Source organism: Piliocolobus tephrosceles, chromosome 4 (assembly GCF_002776525.5).
Source record: "Piliocolobus tephrosceles isolate RC106 chromosome 4, ASM277652v3, whole genome shotgun sequence".
Taxonomy (NCBI): domain Eukaryota; kingdom Metazoa; phylum Chordata; class Mammalia; order Primates; family Cercopithecidae; genus Piliocolobus; species Piliocolobus tephrosceles.
In genome coordinates, this window is record NC_045437.1 from 48,537,463 (window position 1) to 48,555,294 (window position 17,832).

The following is a 17,832-nucleotide window of genomic DNA, read 5'->3' on the forward strand; positions in this document are numbered from 1 at the left end:
TGTCAAAATTGATAGAACTATAAACTGAAAGTGTGAATTTTTTTGTTTCTGTAAACTTGACTTTAATTTTTTAAAAATTAGAACTTTTAAAGAAAGACATTTTTATCTGCATTGTGAAGGTAGATAGTGAATTTGTTGGAAATATTCAAGCCCAAACTGGTTGCCTTTTGGTGGCAGGGTGGGAGAGGTGTTTTGGAGGGGATTCTTGCACTTGATGCTTTCATTTTGTGCAGGCAAAGTATATGTATGTGGAAAGTTAAAATTACCTTAAATTCTTTGAGTAAGAATCTGAGATCCCAAGCAGGAAATTTTAACTTATAATACTGATGTTTTTATTATCGATTTATGTATTAAACCCTGCCCTCTTTTTTTTAGTACTTGACAAAAATATAATAGTCATTAGAAAATTATCTCATCAGAATTTGATTTTATTTGTGGTAGCTGGGGGCAACTAATAATTGTTAGTTTTGAAATTAACAATTCTGAAAGCAGAATTTCTAGCAGGATGAAAAAGAAAATAATGAGAAAGTGAGTAGCAGTGATTGAATCAGATTCTGATTTAAATAGTCACGTGACACTCTTGCCCTTTGGTTTTAGTTCAAGGAAGCGCTCATTCCTTTTGATAATTGCTAACTTTCCTTCATTGATAAGATCCTCAGTCTGCACTGCAGGCTTTGAAGCCAGCCATATTTTCTTCTTGGCATTCTTTCTTTCCTCCCTTTACCCTGACCCCCTCTCCCGTCTCTATGTCTACCCAGCTCTGTGGCTGAGGTTCCCATCTGTAAAGCCTGTTGCCACAGGATACAGAATTCACTGGAGCGGAGGAAAAGCTGCATGTGTGTGTTTAGGGCTGGTGGCTCTCAGAATCAGATAAACATTGTGGAAAACTTGCTCATTCATGTGGAAGAGCCAGTGTTGCAGCTAAATGGTGGAGCTGTGAGCTGCTGGGCTCCAGGCTCTGGCATCTGTGCGTTGGGCCTGCCCAGCCTGAGGCATTTTTATTTGTGAGACCAAAAGAGCTGATGAGCATTGCCACTTTAGCCATTCAACAATAACAAAACCTTTATTTCAACCCCATGGAAGAAAGGATATATTTTACTTTTTTTTTCCTTCCTTTTTTTGGTGTGTGTGTGTGTGTGTGTGTGTGTGTGTGTGTGTGTAGATGGGGTCTCGCTGTGTTGCCTAGACTGGTCTCAAACTCCTGACCTCAAGACATCCTCCTACTTTACCCACCAAAAGTGCTGCGATTACAGGCATGAGCTACTGTGCCTAAGCCTCCCCCCCCTTTTTTTTTTTTTTTTGTTTTAAATTAAATGACGAAATTGGTCAAACAGGAAATCCCATGTGACTTTTACACACAATAAAGTATCTCCTATATAATCACAGTCAGTCTCTGGTGTTTTTCTTTTCACTCTTGATCTCTTTTATATAACCTCTCTTCCCTTCTAAGAAATCTCTGCGATATCCAAGACTTTCACTCCCATGTCGGTTTGGCAGCCTGTGATTCTGCTCCCCTTCTTTCCTGGTGACATCAGTCTTAAATGAGCAGCAGTGCAGGAAGATGCCCTTAAGAGTTCTGAGTATGGCCTGAGTTTTGAGAAGAGGAAGCTTCTCAGTTCCTGCTATTTGATTGGCCGTGGTTTGGCTTCCTAGGCAAGCTCTGTCTTCACCTGAAAATCCTACTCAACACTGGGGACAGAGATCTCTTTAGCCATGGGAAACCAACTTTTAGAACTAGAGCTAGAACCTAAGAGTGCACTTCGTCACTCTTGTGCTCCTCCAAGAAATACACAATTTCTTAGAATTGTTGTAAGTATAATCACATTTTATAAGCTGAAAGTTCAGAGTACCTTTAGCCTTCATGAGCACAACCTTGTTGGGGTTATTTGCGTTGTATTTGTTTCTCTTTTCTACACTCACATGTTTGCCTATCTTGACAGCCTGCTGGCCTAGGCAATAATAAAGCTTCTGTTGAGGTGAGCAAACAGCTGATGGCATAGGCGCACAGAGGGGACTCCTACAGTGGCTGTCTGTAATCTGCCAGGCTGGTGGTCAGATCAGGCGAGAACAAAAGCCAGTCTGTTTGCAGGCAAATTGGAAAATCAATGTGTTAGCTGTATTCTTTTCTCTTTGCCTTTCTTCTGTCAGAAAGAGAGAATGCTCATATAACAGTCCACAGAATCATTCCAGGCAAGTGCCCATTCCAGAGACTCACTTACCTGACATATTACTACTGGAAGTTGAAAAGTCCCCACGTTTATTTGTCTGAACTGCTTCAAAAGTCACCAATACGAATTCTTCTCAAACTTGCCATCCAAAATTGAACCCCGCTGGCCCAGTGTTTTGACTTGTTTATATTCCAGATAGCCACTCACATAAGCTTCTCTTTTTAATGATGATGGGGGCCTAGAAGGGAGTTCATTTGCTGCCTGGCTGGGAAGTTCAGGAATTGCACTTTGGGCATCATATTTTATAGTAAGTTTGTAAGTATTTCACTGCTATTCCTCAGTTTATTTTTTGTGAGAGTTCATTGAAAATGTCCTAGACTCGGCACAGTGGCTCATGCCTATAATCCCAGCTCTTTAGGAAGCTGAGGTGGGAGGATCACTTGAGGCCAGGAGTTTTAGACCAGCCTGAACAACATAGCAAGACCCTGTCTCTACAGAAATGAAGGAGGAGGCAAAGGTTCGGATCGCTTGAGTCCAAGAGTTCAAGGCTGCAGTGAGCTGTGATCTTGCAGTTGCACTCCAGCCTGGGTGACAGAGTGAGACTTTATCTCTCAAAATGTATATCCAATAAAAAAGAAAGAAAATGTCCTGGACATAATTGGGTCTAGGATTGTTAGGGCTTAGAGAGCAAAGCTCATACGAAGTAGCCTTGTCCCAGGGTAGGAGAGGGAGTAGACTTATTAAAGACTTCTCAGTATCTTAACAAATATCTCAAAGGGCTGCTGTGCAGAGATGATTATATTTGATGTGTGAAGTCTTGAGTAACTTTCCCTTTTGGCTTCTGAGAGAGTGAGTCTGTGAAGGAAGGGCTTTTAAGAAGAAGAGACTTTCTTGCTCTTCCATGTGTTGAAGTTAGCCTTAGAAGCTTAGCAGATGGCTTTAAATATGTTTTAATTTGAGCTTTGAAGGTCTAAAACTAGGCTCTCATTATCAGTCTTTGTTATTTTTCAAAGCCTAAAAGTGGCCTGTTGATCATGAATAAGAGAAAGGTGTCGGGTTGGATATGGTCATGGTGTTCTTACTGTAAAGTTCATCATCAAAAAAAAGTTACAACTTTAGTAGTCATTGGAAACATCCTGGGCCAGAACCTTAGATTTAAAATGAGGATTAGGTTTAAAATAATCTTGAGTGAGGGTAGTAATTGACATTTGATATATTTTTTCCCAAAGTCATTACCAAAAAAAATTATATTTTGTTTTGTTTCTTTTTAAAGGAAAAATTGACTAAACCCAACAACTGCTACTACCAAAAACCCTTTAGCCTCTAGCAATCCCTTTTGTCTTTAGCACTTATCATGCTCCACCTTGTATTACTGTTAAATTTTGTGTACATCTTTTTTGTAATGAGACTCTAAATGCCCCAAAAAGGAAATTTACATATCTTCATATATACCATAGACATTAACAAAATGATTGGGACATAACAGCATTTAATACCAGTGTTGATTAAAGCTCTTTTTTTTTTTTATTGGCTGGAAGACCTATGGGCCAAGAATTGTGTCAGTACAGGAATCAGTATTGAGCAAGTCAGTCTCTTTCTCTGCTAACCCAGGAACTTACAGGCTGATGAGGAAGCGTCACCATCATTGAAGCAGTACACCTGATATTTCACTTGACTTTTTTCTTTAAAAAATGAAACTCATTTTTAATTGGTCATTTCATGTTAAATCTCAGATTGTTCAGAGAAACAAGAATAAAGTAGCTAAATTATTGATTTGAAAATGTTGCCTGGGCAACATAGCGAGACCCTGTTTGTACAAAAAATAAGCTGAGCATAGTGGCATGCGCCTATACTCCCAGCTACTTGGGAGGCTTAGCAGGAAGGATTGCTTGAGCCTAGGAGTTAGTTTGAGGTTATAGTGAGCTAGGATTGCACCACTGCACTCCATCCTGGGCAACAGTGAGACCCTGTCTCAAAAAATAAAAATAAAAAATGAGGGAAAAAATGAAATACTAAAAGGTGTATTTTGTTTCATTTCTGTGCAGAGGATCTTATAAGATCAAGTATCTAGGTCCCCTATACAGTGCCTTTCTCTGGCCATGCCACTCTTATTCTAAACCTAATTTGACATATTTCTCTATTTGTGATTTTAAAGGGGCTAATTTGTAGAGAAAAATAGAGTGAGAGAGACATTTTCTAGCAAAACCTAAAATATTGAAGAGAATCAGGCGGCCTAGAAGACCCTAAATCCATAAAACATCTTTGGATCTTATTTTTGCCAAATCTCTCACCAGAGCACTAATAGATATCCTAAATTAAATACTATTTCTTACTTCCTCTCCTTTTCTTAGCTATTACTTTGGCAGAGAACCTGTTCAGAGGAAACTATCCCAATAGCAGATGGCAGGAAATAGCAGGAGGCAGACTGAATAATCAGCCTCTAAAAGGCACTAGTATTCATCTGTACTGTTGACTCTCAATTATGGCGTGGAATCCTTTAGCACTAGGTTTTTGTCTCTCCTCTTGCTTTTTAAGAAGAGTTTGATTTTCGTGGGGCCCAGTGATTGGCCTGCTTCCTGAATGATTAAGGAAAACATGGGGATTTCAGGTAACATGATATAGTATAGTATATGAAGGTCCATCCTAATCAAAGTAGATAAATAAAAAGACGGACTACAGAGCCCTTTCCATCCCCATCTTACAGCACAATCTCCACTCAGTCTTTTGTCATGAACTCCGGGAACTAGGAGTAGCAGCTTCCATCCCAGGTGTTAGCAATGTGCGTGGACTAAGGCAAAAGCAGCATTTGGAATTCCTTTCCAAGTACCATTCCTTTGTAGGTATACTATTACTGTATATAACTCATACTGGGCTGCTTCAGACTTTTAAGACCCTGTGGGGAGCTATAGAAAGTAAGGGATAAACTGACGAGCTACAATGGAACTGTGAAGAAGGCAGTGTGGGATTGTGGATCTTGGAGGACATGAATGTTAAATTTTACTCAACTTTTATTTCTTTTCCTCTGTTTTCCTTTGACTCAGTGAAGAATGTCCTAGTCTCTCCTAAGAGCCACAGGAAATATCACTGTTACTCAAAGCTGATTCTCCTCTACAGAGTTGCTGTGCTATCCTATTTTTTATTTTCTTCGTTTGTTTTAAACTTCCAACGTTTCAGCTTAAGCTTCACACGTCTTCTAATGAAATATCTGTTTATGTAATGCCATGATTAGTATTTTCCCCAAATCATTTTTCATAAATCTCTTAAAATAAGATGTTGAAGTAAGGGGTATAAGGAATACAATTTTTGTAAATCTTTTTTTGTTATTTATTAGCTTGCCTTCTCTCTACTATTTCAGACTTTGTGGTTAATGAGTTTCATTCTCAAGTTTTTATCAACTGTTGACTTTTATGAATTTCTGTCACATTGCACTCTACATATCTAAGAGAAGGACCTATCGATGGAAGATGTGTTTTAACATGTTAGAGTTAACACCAGTTTTCTCTCCTCTTCTGCTTATTTAGATTTCGACACAGCCCCAACTGCTGGTACCTGAGAAACTGGACTATCCACAGCTGGATTAGGCAGTGTCTAAAATATGATGCACAAGACAAAGCCTTATATACCCTTGTAAATAAGGTGAGTGGTTCCGTGGATCTGCAACCTGTTTTTCTGAGTTTAGATGATACGATGTTTGTACCCACTGTAGTACAGCAAAGAATAACACCAGAAATAACTTTTAAAAATTATTTGACCTCAAATATTCTTCTTCTTAACAGAATGAAGCTGGGTATAAGTTAATAATGAAGCTGGGTGTAAGTTAATAAATTTTTTTTTAAAATTCTGAGCTGCTGCTTTTCCAAACATAGTGACTCAGAAAAGGACAGGTATAAGCAAAAGGTAGTCTAATCAGAAGAACTCTGCAGTGGTGGTCATTTCATTCTTGATTGCTAAGCCTTAGATTTCTTGCCTGTTTCCCTCTGGTGAAGTGTAGGGAAAAAACATGACCATGTTTGCTCCTGTGTCTTTTGAGTTCCCTGACTCCTCCCATCAAGCCTGAGACCCTCTAGGATTAGGATCTTTCTGACTGTTACACCACCCAAGAGTTGAGTCTTACTTACCTTCCACAGTATACAGTAAATACAAAATAAACAGAAGTTTAGAATGTTGTTATTGTGAGTCTGAAGCTAAACACTAGTTTGAACCATAAAGATATTTTAACAGTCTTTTAATGAAAAGGTATTATGTCTGTAATGTCACTGGACCCTGAAAGTTAGCACCAAAAAGGAATACTGATTTTGAGTCCCCTTCTGTGCAAAATGTTTTATTTCCATGACTTGGGCCCAATTCAACTTAATATATGGTATGTACAGTTTATTTGTGAGACATTGGATTGGTTATTGATAGTGGATACAAAAATGAGCAATATTCTGTTCTTGCCCTCAGGAAGCTTATAATTTAATAAGGCAGATAAGCTGGGTTACTTATAAGTCTAATATTAGGCAAATGTAAGTGACACACAAGAATATTTGTAAAGGCCAGGCACTGTGGCTCATGCCTGTAATCCCAGCACTTTGGGACGCCAAGACAGGAGAATCACATGAGCCCAGGAGTTCGAGACCTATAGTCCCAGCTACTCTAGAGGCTCAAGTAGGGGGATCACTTGAGCCTAGGAGGTGGAGACTGCATTGAGCTGTGATGACGCCACTGCACTACAGCCTGGGCAACAGAATGAGACCTTGTCTCAAAAAAAAAAAAAAAGAAAAGAAAAGAAAAACAGTAAAAACAACTTGGAGAATTAAGATGAGGGAATCCGATTGGAAGGACACAATTAAAAGAGACTTGAGGTACCATTTAAGATGGTCACCAAAAGACGTATGCTTGCACATGGAGATGGGCTGGCAGAAACAATATTACCAGAGGTATATCTGGGTGAAAACAAAGATTCAGTCTGAACAGTAATACATTGCCTTTTTCCTGGGGTATAAGGTATGTTAAGGGAGGAACCAGGTAAGGAAGGGAGTAAGAGATTGAGCTAGGTCCCTAGGTAAGTCCAATGAAGATGATAGCCTTGAATCTCAAGAAGAGGAAATGGAAGACCCAGAGGAAGGAATGGATTAAATCTTGTTTTCTTCAGTTCAGAGTATAATGCCACACATTACAAAGATTCCTGTGATAACAAAACTAGGAGGGTCTAGAATTTTTGCTGCTTCTCAAGTCTTTTAGTGGAAAGGACATTAAACTAGAAATCAGAAGGTCCAGTCTGTAGCCCCACAGGCTCCACTGGTTGCTGGTAACTTTAGGCAAATAACTGTATTCTTCTCGCTCTTAGTTTTTTCAACTCTAAGTCAAGTGGGTTGTAGTAAATCAGTGATTTCCAACTCTGGCTGCCCATTAGGGTCACCCAAGAAGCTTTGTAAAAATTGTAGATGTTTGCCTCTACTCCTGAAATTCTAGTTTAATTGATCTGTCTGGGGCCCAGGCATTGGAATTTAATTTTTTTTTTTTTAAGTTTAAATGTTTCTCTCAGTTTCGGGTTCACAGTGTAGGAGAGAAAACATAATTTATTTTCTTTTGCTTTTAGGTTCTTAGTTGAGATACTGTGCTGAAAACAAAAGTCAGATTAACAAAAGAAAAACAAGCAGAAGTTTATTAACATATGCTGTACTCATCATACAGGAAAGGCCTCAGTTCAAAAGTGTTTCTATCTCAAGGCAGTGGCTTAGGGCTTTGCTGAAATAGTATTTCAACCAAGGGCCATAAATCCTATACAGTGACAATACAAAGGAAGGAAAAGTTACAGTCTTCAAAAGGTGGGAAAATGTGGGAAGATAGTAAAATCTGTTCTCAGATTCCTCTGGTGCCTGCTGGTGCCTTCTCTGGGCTTAGAAGCAAGTGCTGTTCTAGGAAGGAAGGATTTGTATGCTGCCATCCGGCAATTGGAGGCTGTGGCAGAGTGTTCCCCTGCGTTTTCAGTGTTTTTCACTTAACATCCTCAATGATTTTGGGGAGAAATATTTTTGTTTCCTTCAACAGCAAAACTGAGTGAAAAGTACATAGATGTTCTATGTACTCCCTGCCCCAACACATGCATAGCCTTCCTCATAATCAACATCCTGCCCCAGTGTGGTACATTTATTACAATTGATGAACTTATACTGACAAACTCTTGTGACCCAAAAGCCCTAGTTTACATTAGGGTTCACTCTTAATGTTGTACATCCTATGGGTTTGGACAAATGTATAATGACATGTATCCACCATTGTAGTATCATCCCTTATCCCTGACTATTCATCCCTCATTGGGTTTGTTTATTTGTGTTTGTTTGTTTGTTTGTTTGTTTTTTAAAGCTCTCAGTTGATTCTCATTTACAGCCTGGGTTGAGAATCATTGACCAGTTGATTTCTAAAATCCCTTTCAGGTTTAATGATTTGTCATCCTAAAATATTTTGGTTTTTACCCTGCCCTAGGGATTAATACTGATGTGGATGACTGCTCTGAGAAATATAGACACTGGCCATGAGCTACAACCTTTAAAAGAATGATCTTTTAGACATGTTTCCATTTCAGCACACCTGAGGCTCCTATATATAACTCCTGGAAACAATGAGTCAACTCAGTGGTGATTCACAGTTGGGGGTTAGGACTGTATCAAAATCTCTCAAGGGGATAAGGATATAGTTTGGAAAATTCCTCAGGTGTTTCTATTGGTTGCAAGAAGGAAGAGTGGAGCCCTGTGGGGAATGGTGGTTAACATTACCGAAGAATTTGTGAAACAGATAAAATTGCCGCCACAATCTGGATCACTGGTAGTAAAATGAGTATGCATAAAAATTCAGGTTTTTATGCTCAGTTCCCAGAGATTCTGGTTCTATAGGTCTGAGATATAGGAATCTGTATTGTTAAAAACACTCCGAGAAAGTCGACATCCTGCAGGTGCTAAAGGGTCCACATTTTAAGAAATCTGAATTCTCAAGTATTCAGTTGTATGACACAACATTCTAGAAATTTAGTAGCAAATATTTGTTGGCATATTTCTTGGGACCTGAAAAGCCAGGCTAAGAACCAGAAGATGCTGTGTAATGTCTGCTTTCTCGTGAGAGTTTTTGCATTGTTATTCATACTTTATAAAAAGAGTCACTGAACCAGTTAAGGGGGTTGTGTGGGTTTCTTTTTTTTTTTTTTTAAGCTATGATGAGGTGTTAGAATTGAAGCCTCAGTTTTTACATATCAGTTGTCTTATATCAGACACCCACTCACAACTTTCTCACACTGACCAACAGTTCCAGTTACCAGACCTCATGAGTCACGGCTTCTGTTTCACTGTCGCAGATGCTGTAAAATGATAGTCAAATATTTTAAAGCTAATAGTGGCAAGTTTTATTCTGAATAATACATACATAGGCATATGTTACAGACTAAATTAGATAATTTTCTCTTTTTTTCCTGTTATGTTCATTTCATTATAGGTTCAATATGGAATTTTTCCAGATAACTTTACATTCAATTTACTGATGGATTCTTTCATAAAGAAAGAAAATTACAAAGGTAAGAAACTAAGCCCAGATTCAGTGTTTATAGGGCTTCCAGCTCCCAAAGGGAGGTGTACAAATGTAGGAACTTCCCCTTTTTTATTTCTTAATAACATCTCTTCATCACTCTTTTAGTCAGAAAAGTTTAGATGATTATCATTTATACAAAATTTTTAAAAATATCATTTTTATTTTTGTTAGGATAAAAAATATCAAAGTACATAAATGATTATAGAGGAAAAGTAAGTTAATTATATTGTCTAATCTAATTTCACTTCCCAAACTGACTGAAATGCAGAATATAAATAAAGGATAAAGTAAATTTATTTTTCAAGTATAATTTTGGATTCAGTAATGAACAGTTGGCAGAAATGAGATTTTTTTTTCAACTGAATTTTTAGCCTATGCTGTTTTAAAATATTACTGGCTTGTTTATGTAAAAGAAAATTCCTTCCAGGTTCTTATTTTTCTACTGACTTATTAGAGGACTACCTGGTCTACCTGTCTATCTCAGTTTCCCCATTTGCAAAAAGAACAGACATTCATGCCTATGGCCTCATTCAGAACCATGACAACATGTGCAACCAGCTTGCTAGGAACAACTGCAAATCAGTGCTATTTTATAGTTATGAATATATGTAAAAATTGGTTAAAAAAAAACTCAGTAAGTGAAAAACATTTGTTGTGCTTGTGATATGAACAGGCACTATATGTTAAGCCATTGTTTAATATTCTCTACTTTACCACCAAATAACTACAGAAAGAAATTGTTTAACTTGATTTTCTTGGCCTCCATCTATGTTGTAGAATATCGAGGGAAAATAAAAATTGCTTAAAGACCACTCCCCAGGCTTTAATGACCAGCATTAATGGGCAAACAAATATCTTGTGTTATATGTTATACTCAGAGGCTTATAATTTATGAATGAGCATTTCCCATTCCCTTCCAACAAGTATTTTAAACTGAGCCTTATTGTCCTTTTTATAGTCATTATTTTGCTTTATTTATAATACCTGAGATTTAGGGTTTCCTTTAGCATTTTGTCCTCTTCTACCTTAAGAGTGAGAAGGTACCAGAGCAGAGAATAGGGCAGTCAGACCACAGCCTCTCTGCTTCTCAGGGTGACCTTGAGAATACATGTGTCTCCTTTATGCCTTAGCTCTTCTAGCTGATAGACACAATGCCTTAAACTTGCATCACAGTTTGAGCCATTTTCATATGTATTATCTTGTTGAACTGTCCAAAAATTCTTTTGAAGTAGATGAAGCAAATAGTAATTTATTATTATGAAGATGATACTGGGAGCTAAGAGAAATTAGTGGTTTATTTAATGTCCTTCAGGACATTGGTGCAGTAGCTCCTGATTTGGTTCATTCTGGTATGTAAAATAGAAGCTAAAGGCTTAGGAAAAGCCTAGTTTGTGGAAGAACTAGGGCCAGAGCCCGCATATTTTACTTCTTAATTCTGTGTTGTTGTTGTTGTTGTTGTTTACCATGCCCCACTTTTTAAGAGTGTTTATAGTTAAAAGAGATTTGGTAATATTACCTACAACTAATTTCCTCTGATTTTTACTTTCATCTTCTTGCTAGATGCTTTATCTGTGGTTTTTGAGGTCATGATGCAAGAAGCCTTTGAAGTACCTTCCACCCAACTTCTCTCCCTCTATGTTTTATTTCATTGCCTGGCAGAGAAGACAGACTTCAGTGTAAGTGATCTTCCCTAAAGCAGTATTAAGAACTTTAGAAAAGGCAAGCAGGGGCCGGGCGCGGTGGCTCAAGCCTATAATCTCAGCACTTTGGGAAGCCGAGACGGGCGGATCACGAGGTCAGGAGATCGAGACCATCCTGGCTTCCACAGTGAAACCCCGTCTCTACTAAAAAATACAAAAAAACTAGCCGGGCGAGGTGGCGGGTGCCTGTAGTCCCAGCTACTTGGGAGGCTGAGGCAGGAGAATGGCGTAAACCCCGGGAGGCGGAGCTTGCAGTGAGCCGAGATCGTGCCACTGCACTCCAGCCTGGGCAACAGAGCGAGACTCCGTCTCAAAAAAAAAAAAAAAAGAAAAAAAGAAAAGGCAAGCAGGGGCTTGCTCTCAAAAGCTAGAAAAAGGTGTCTACTGCTCTGTGGCCAGGCACAACCAGGAATGTTTGTTTATTCTGTACATTGTGGTTACTGGTTTCTAATGAATGGAATTCGAGGTTGTTCCACTTGAGTCAAAAGTGATTGCATATTTTGAAACCTGAACTAGGCTGAGTGCACCTCAGACATTCAGAAATGGGTCGTTGGAAAGTGCACCTCAGACATTCAGAAATGGGTCGTTGGAAATCATTGAGAGCTGGACATGGCATGTCAAAGAGGCAGTGAGGCAGCTAACGTTGACCATTACCTGGGACGTTAAATACTGATTATTTCATTTGTATCAGTATTTTCCTAAGGTTTCTCTAAGGCAGTTCCGTTTTGGAAAGTCTACAATATCAAGTTTTGGTTTCAGGTCTTAGATTCGCATATTTAATCATTGCTTATTGTTGTCCTAAGAATAACAATAGCAATAACCTATATTTTAAGTAGCACTTACTTTACACCAGGCTATGTTCTTGTTTTAAATGTATTAATGCATTTAATTCTCACAACAACCCTAGGCAGATAAGGAGACTGGGGCCCAGAGATGTTACAGAGTAACCCCCCAGCTAGTAGGTAACAAAGCCACCTGGTAAAGCCAGTCAGTCTGCCTCTGCCATCTGCCCTTAACCTCAATTGTAAACATCAAAAAATCCCAGTTTGGGTAGGAACTGAAGAGGTCATTTAGTCCAGCCCACATTCTAAAAAGTAGATAGCATGTTATGCCTTTCTGAGTGTCATAATATTATGATATACCCCACATTCATTATTAATTCATTAAATATACTATATTGAACACATACAAATTCCATACATTGGCAAGTACTAGTTATAGAATGGTGAGCAAATATTTCCCGCTTACAATCTAGGAAGAACACAGACGTTTAAACAAAATAATCACACAGGTATAAAACTATGACTGTCATGAACACTACAAAGGAGAAATCTATGAAAAGAATATATTATAGGGAGTTTTCTCTGTATTTTAAACTTAAATTGGTTAGGTAGGGCTTCCTTAAGGAAATATTTATTAGGTTACTATTGAAGGATGACTGGTAATTAACTGGCTAAGGAGGGGAAGAACAGTCCAAAAAGAGGAAATGACATGTGCTAATGCCCTGTGGCGGAAAACTTAGTGAAAAGAAATGGGCTGGAAGAAGATAGTCAATGTAGTTACAAGAGAAAATGGTAGGGAGGACGTGGAGTGAGATAGGGTTGGAAAATGTAGGCCATACTAAGCCATTCTGTGTTCATTCTAAAAATAGTGAGAAGCCCTTGAAAAGTTAGAAGCAGAGGGCATATAATAATCAAATCTGTGTTTTGATAAGGTCCTTCTGGCTGTACTGTGAATAAGCTATCAGTGCAGGGCAAGGATGGCTGTGGTCAGACGATTTGAGAGACTGCCTTGAATCTGAGCAAGGGATAATGGTAGCATAGAGACCAGGATATGATGCAGTTAGAGAGTGGGCATATTTGAGAGGTAGATAACAAGATGAGGCAGGGAAGCAGGGGTCACATATTCTCTCCTCAGTTTCTGACTCATAGGTCTGGATGGAAGGGGTTCCATGTGTTGTTTGCAAGAGGGAACTTTGGGAAAAGACTGGATATTATGAGAAAAGTCGTTAATGTGGCTCTGAACGTGTTGCATTTTGAAATTCATTTGAGACAGTCACAAGATTTCACCAAAGAACTGGAGGCTTAATGGAAAGATCTGGACTGGAGATACAATTTTGGAGACTTATACATCCATGTGTAAATGGTTGCAAAAAATGACTTATACATCCCTGTGTAAATGTTTCCAATGTGAGCCAGAAAGTAAAAAGAAGGGAAATCAGGAATGTGTTGGACCACAGAATCCACAGGAAGAGATGGTCTACCATGTGGAATGCTTCCAAAGGGGTCGGATAAGATGAGGAATAAAAAAAAAGTTCACTAACTGCATTAGTGGCGTGGGAGGCACTAAATTGTAACCTTTGTTTCCATATGAGTAATGGAGCAGGATATCAAATTGGAATGGATTGTAGAATGATTAGAAGTATAGACAACTCTTTTAAGATGCCTAGCTATGAAATGGAGAGTAAAGCGGGGAAGTTGGGAGAATAAGGACTTGCTTTGTATTAATGGAAGAGGGAAAGCATAAAATGGAAAAACTTTGAGGGCGTTGATGAAACAACACCTGAATTAATCCATTATAGTATCTACAATAGAAATTAAAGGCTTGGGCTGGGAGCAGTGGCTCGTGCCTGTAATCTCAGTACTTTGAGAGGCCAAGGCAAGAGGATTGCTTAAGGCCAGGAGTTTGAGACCAGGCTAGGCAACATAGCAAGACCTCATCTCTACAAAAGTTGAAAATAAAAAAAATATTAACCAGACATAGTGGCACATGCTTATAGTCCTAGCTACTCAGGAGGCTGAGTTGGAAGGATCCCTTGATCCCCAGAGTTTGAGGTTACAGTGAGCTGTGATCACACCACCTTGTTCCAGCCTGGGCAATAGGGCAAGACCCTGTCTCCAAAGAGAAAAAAAGAAAAGAAACTAAAGGCTTGGAAGAGATCTATTATTTTATGTTGACACATGAATAGCTTCATGTAAGCAGCAGTAGTTGCAGGAGTCCCAGACAATGATCAGAGAATTTCTAAGACAGTCATTTGTTTTCATTCATCTTTTTTGAAGTCCTTTAGAAGTATCACCATCCCAGTCACTGTCACCACCCTTTCTTGACTCCTAACACATAAAAGGTATCTAGTGCTTAGATATTTTAGTGTTCGTTTGGCTTTAATAAACCCTGCTACAGCCTGATACTATAGCTCATGTTTTTCCCTACAGGGGGGAAAAAATGTTTTTAAGGTTCCTTATTTATTCGCCGGCCCCACTTTTCATGCAGTTTTAAGTGGGGAAAATCAAACTTCTTAGAGTGGTTTCCTTTTGAAAGTAAAATGACCTGGTTTTTAATTACCAACTCTTTTGTTTACCTGTGCTGCCGAAGTGCTTGGGGGGGTTGTTTTTCTCCCGAGGACTTTGCTTTTCTCAAAGATAGGGGAGCAGCCTCAAGAAATGACACTTGTATTGCACAAAGGCTACTCACAGTAAAGAGGTTTGGGTGCCTGTGAATATCTGGGGTGCCTCACTTGCACGTGGCTGTAACTGCAGCCTGCAGACATTATTCATTCTCTGCTTCCTCCCTAATCTCTGGGTGCAGAGACCAGTGCAGGGCAACCTGAGCTTAGTGTTCTATGTTTTGAAGCCACAGTTAGGGCTCTAGCTCTGTCCAGTGTGTACTCATGTGGCACCAAGAAGATCACAAATCCCACTGGGGAGTTGCCAGGGCTCTCCCCTGACCCCACATTACCAGCAAGTCCTCCAGTCATCATTCCTACTAGTCTGCAGCAGGTTTAGCAATGCTTGTGTTTTTGCCCTTTGTTTCCCCCGTGTCTCTAAAGGCTTCATTTTTATTGAAGTGTAATTTTGCACCCTGGGTTGAAAGAAATGATCACTGTTTCTGATTGCCTCATTTGTTTTTGAGAGGCACAAATCTATCTAAAAGCAATTTAATAGTGGTATTTATCCTAACACTCTGAAGAAGTCTTATCTTTGCTAAATTGTTTAAAATTCAAAAGCTTTCTCCATCAGGCCACAGCAATGTGAGTGATTGTGGGTCTGATAATGCGTTGAATCTTTATTGATTGTCTCAAGTGAGTGTTGGTGTAAAGTGTACTCTTTATTTTTGTTTTGTTTTCCTTTTCTGATTGTAAAAGAAACACTTATTTGTTGCCAAATTTTTGGAAAATAATAAATACAGAGAATAAAACCAAAATTGCTCATAATTTCACTGCCCAAAAATTTATTAACATATAGGGTATTTCTTTCCTGTATTTTTCTTTGACATAAGTACCTTTTATTCACAAAATTAGGATTATAATGTATATATAGCTTTGTTCTTCTTCTTTGTTTACTTAATGCTATAACATGTTCTTTTCCTCGTGTCATTAAAAGTCACATTTTTGTATAAAGTACTCATTGCTTAGATGGATCATGATCCAGTATATTCTGTTGCAGTGGGAAGAGGAGAGGAACTTTGGTGCATCCCTATTGCTTCCAGGCCTAAAACAAAAGAACTCAGTGGGTTTCAGTTCCCAGTTGTATGGCTGTGCACTTCTTGGTAAGCTAAATGATCCTTACAAATATCATTCTTCATGGTCAGAATTGTTGCATTCTTCCAGTTCATGACAAATTGTAATTTGATTTAAATTTACCAGTGAAATCCAATTAGCCTTCATTTTCAGACATAAAAATAGACCTCGATGGCCTTACATAAGAGAGTAAAGAGGGTTCTTAAAACCTGCCATCACTGGCGAAGCAAGACCTAGTTCTGGTGGACATAGGTAATAATATTCAGTGGTCATCAATCTGAGGAAGGGATCAAAAAGAAAGAAAGGGATGTTCTGGCCCTGTTTAGGGAGACTAGCTAGTAGAATCTTTTCCAGTATTAACAAAGATCGTTCTGTCTCTTTAGATCTAAAGTCCAGAAGGTAAGAAATTAAGAGTTAGAGTTGAACTTGTATCTTTGGCATTGTTTTCAGGTAAGGGAAGGGCACAAGTAGTAGCACTTCAGGAAAAGTGGGTTCATAGGTACCATGTGATTGCACCAGGAGGTACGAAGGTGGCTTTCCTCTTGTGCCCTGATTGCATTGAAAATCAGACAGGTTAAGAGGACAACGCCTTCTGAAGAATGGCCTCAGAACCTGGGTTGTGTGGAATCTGGGCAAATAAGGTTCAACCTAAATGTACATAAAATGTTGTCCTGATTTACAGTTTTATTAAATGCATGATATTTCATTATTCTCCAATTATCTCTGAAGTAGTTAGGCATCTCTCAATTGTACATTGCTTCTGCTTACCTTTGTTTTTGAAAACACAAAGTTACAGCAGTTTGACTGCTTTTGAAGTTGATCTTTGCCAATAGAATGTAGTGTTATTCTTGATGCTGATTCTGATATAATAACTCAGAGGAACTTCAGAGTTTATTGACTGTCTATCAGACTCACAAAGGAGTTGACCACTCTTTTTAAAAATCATTTTTTCCTTATTTGCCACCTACTTTTGATGTTGATTTACATGTATTTTCCTTTGCTTTCAGATTAGCATACAGGACTGTCACACAGCCTGAATTGGTCAGAAGTGACAGGGCAAAGAAAATGTACTTTGTTGTGGTTTGTGAGCAGAGGCCCTGGTTCTTTGTGATGGCAGCTATCAGATCAGAAGCTCTTTGCTCTCATTGTGTCATTTGCCATGCAGCCTCACTCAACCCTGATGGAAGCAGCTGCCCAGAATGTAACTGCAGCCCAGCCCCAAGCACCTTAAAGGTCTAAAATTAGCTGTCTCCTGATAAGCTTTGTCTGTTTGTGTCCTACTCTGGCTTTCCCAAATCCTCCTTCCCAGGAAAGATAAAAGAAGGTAGATTTAAGACTGGACAGCTCAAGGTGACTTTGGTCATTAGTGCAGAGAGGTTCTGCGCCACAGGAATACAGACAGCCATCTCCCTACCAGAAGATCCTGCTGTCTGGTGTCCACATCTTGAACTCCAGGTGTGATGGCTTGAGGTACCCAGAGAATCATTCACGTCCAGAGATCCTAAAAGATGATGAGCATGAACTCTGTGATTTTAAAACCATGAAACTCAAAGGAAAGAAGGGAAAGATGAGGGTTTTTTTCATAAGGATTGGATGTGTTGAAGGATTCCAAAAAATGGCAAACATTTCCTAGCAGGGAAGGTGGTCGGATGTTGACAAAATTTTCACAGTAGGAAAGTTGTGAGATTTCCTTTTTCTGGGGAAGATTTTGTTCTTGAAACAAAAATTGTGTCTCGGTTGACTTGTTTTTTAAGGGTATCCTTACCTAGAGCCATATATGTCAGCTTCTCAGTTGCCCTCAGCCCAGTGGTTTATATATACATCCTCATGAAAATCTCCACCAGCCCAAATGAGAAAGAAGAAAAACAAGTTCATGTAATTTTGCGTT

At 38.8% G+C, this 17,832-nt stretch overlaps 1 protein-coding gene across 1 annotated transcript in view; it reads left to right on the forward strand.

Annotated features, from left to right (window-relative positions):
* Nucleotides 1–17,832, forward strand: part of MRPS27 (mitochondrial ribosomal protein S27) — a 98,750-nt gene that overhangs the window by 74,066 nt on the left and 6,852 nt on the right. The window contains exons 5-8 of the mRNA XM_023207949.1: nucleotides 5,690–5,804; nucleotides 9,636–9,714; nucleotides 11,289–11,404; nucleotides 15,871–15,973. Of these exons, the coding sequence (XP_023063717.1) occupies nucleotides 5,690–5,804; nucleotides 9,636–9,714; nucleotides 11,289–11,404; nucleotides 15,871–15,973 (413 nt within the window). The remainder of the gene's footprint in view (nucleotides 1–5,689; nucleotides 5,805–9,635; nucleotides 9,715–11,288; nucleotides 11,405–15,870; nucleotides 15,974–17,832) is intronic.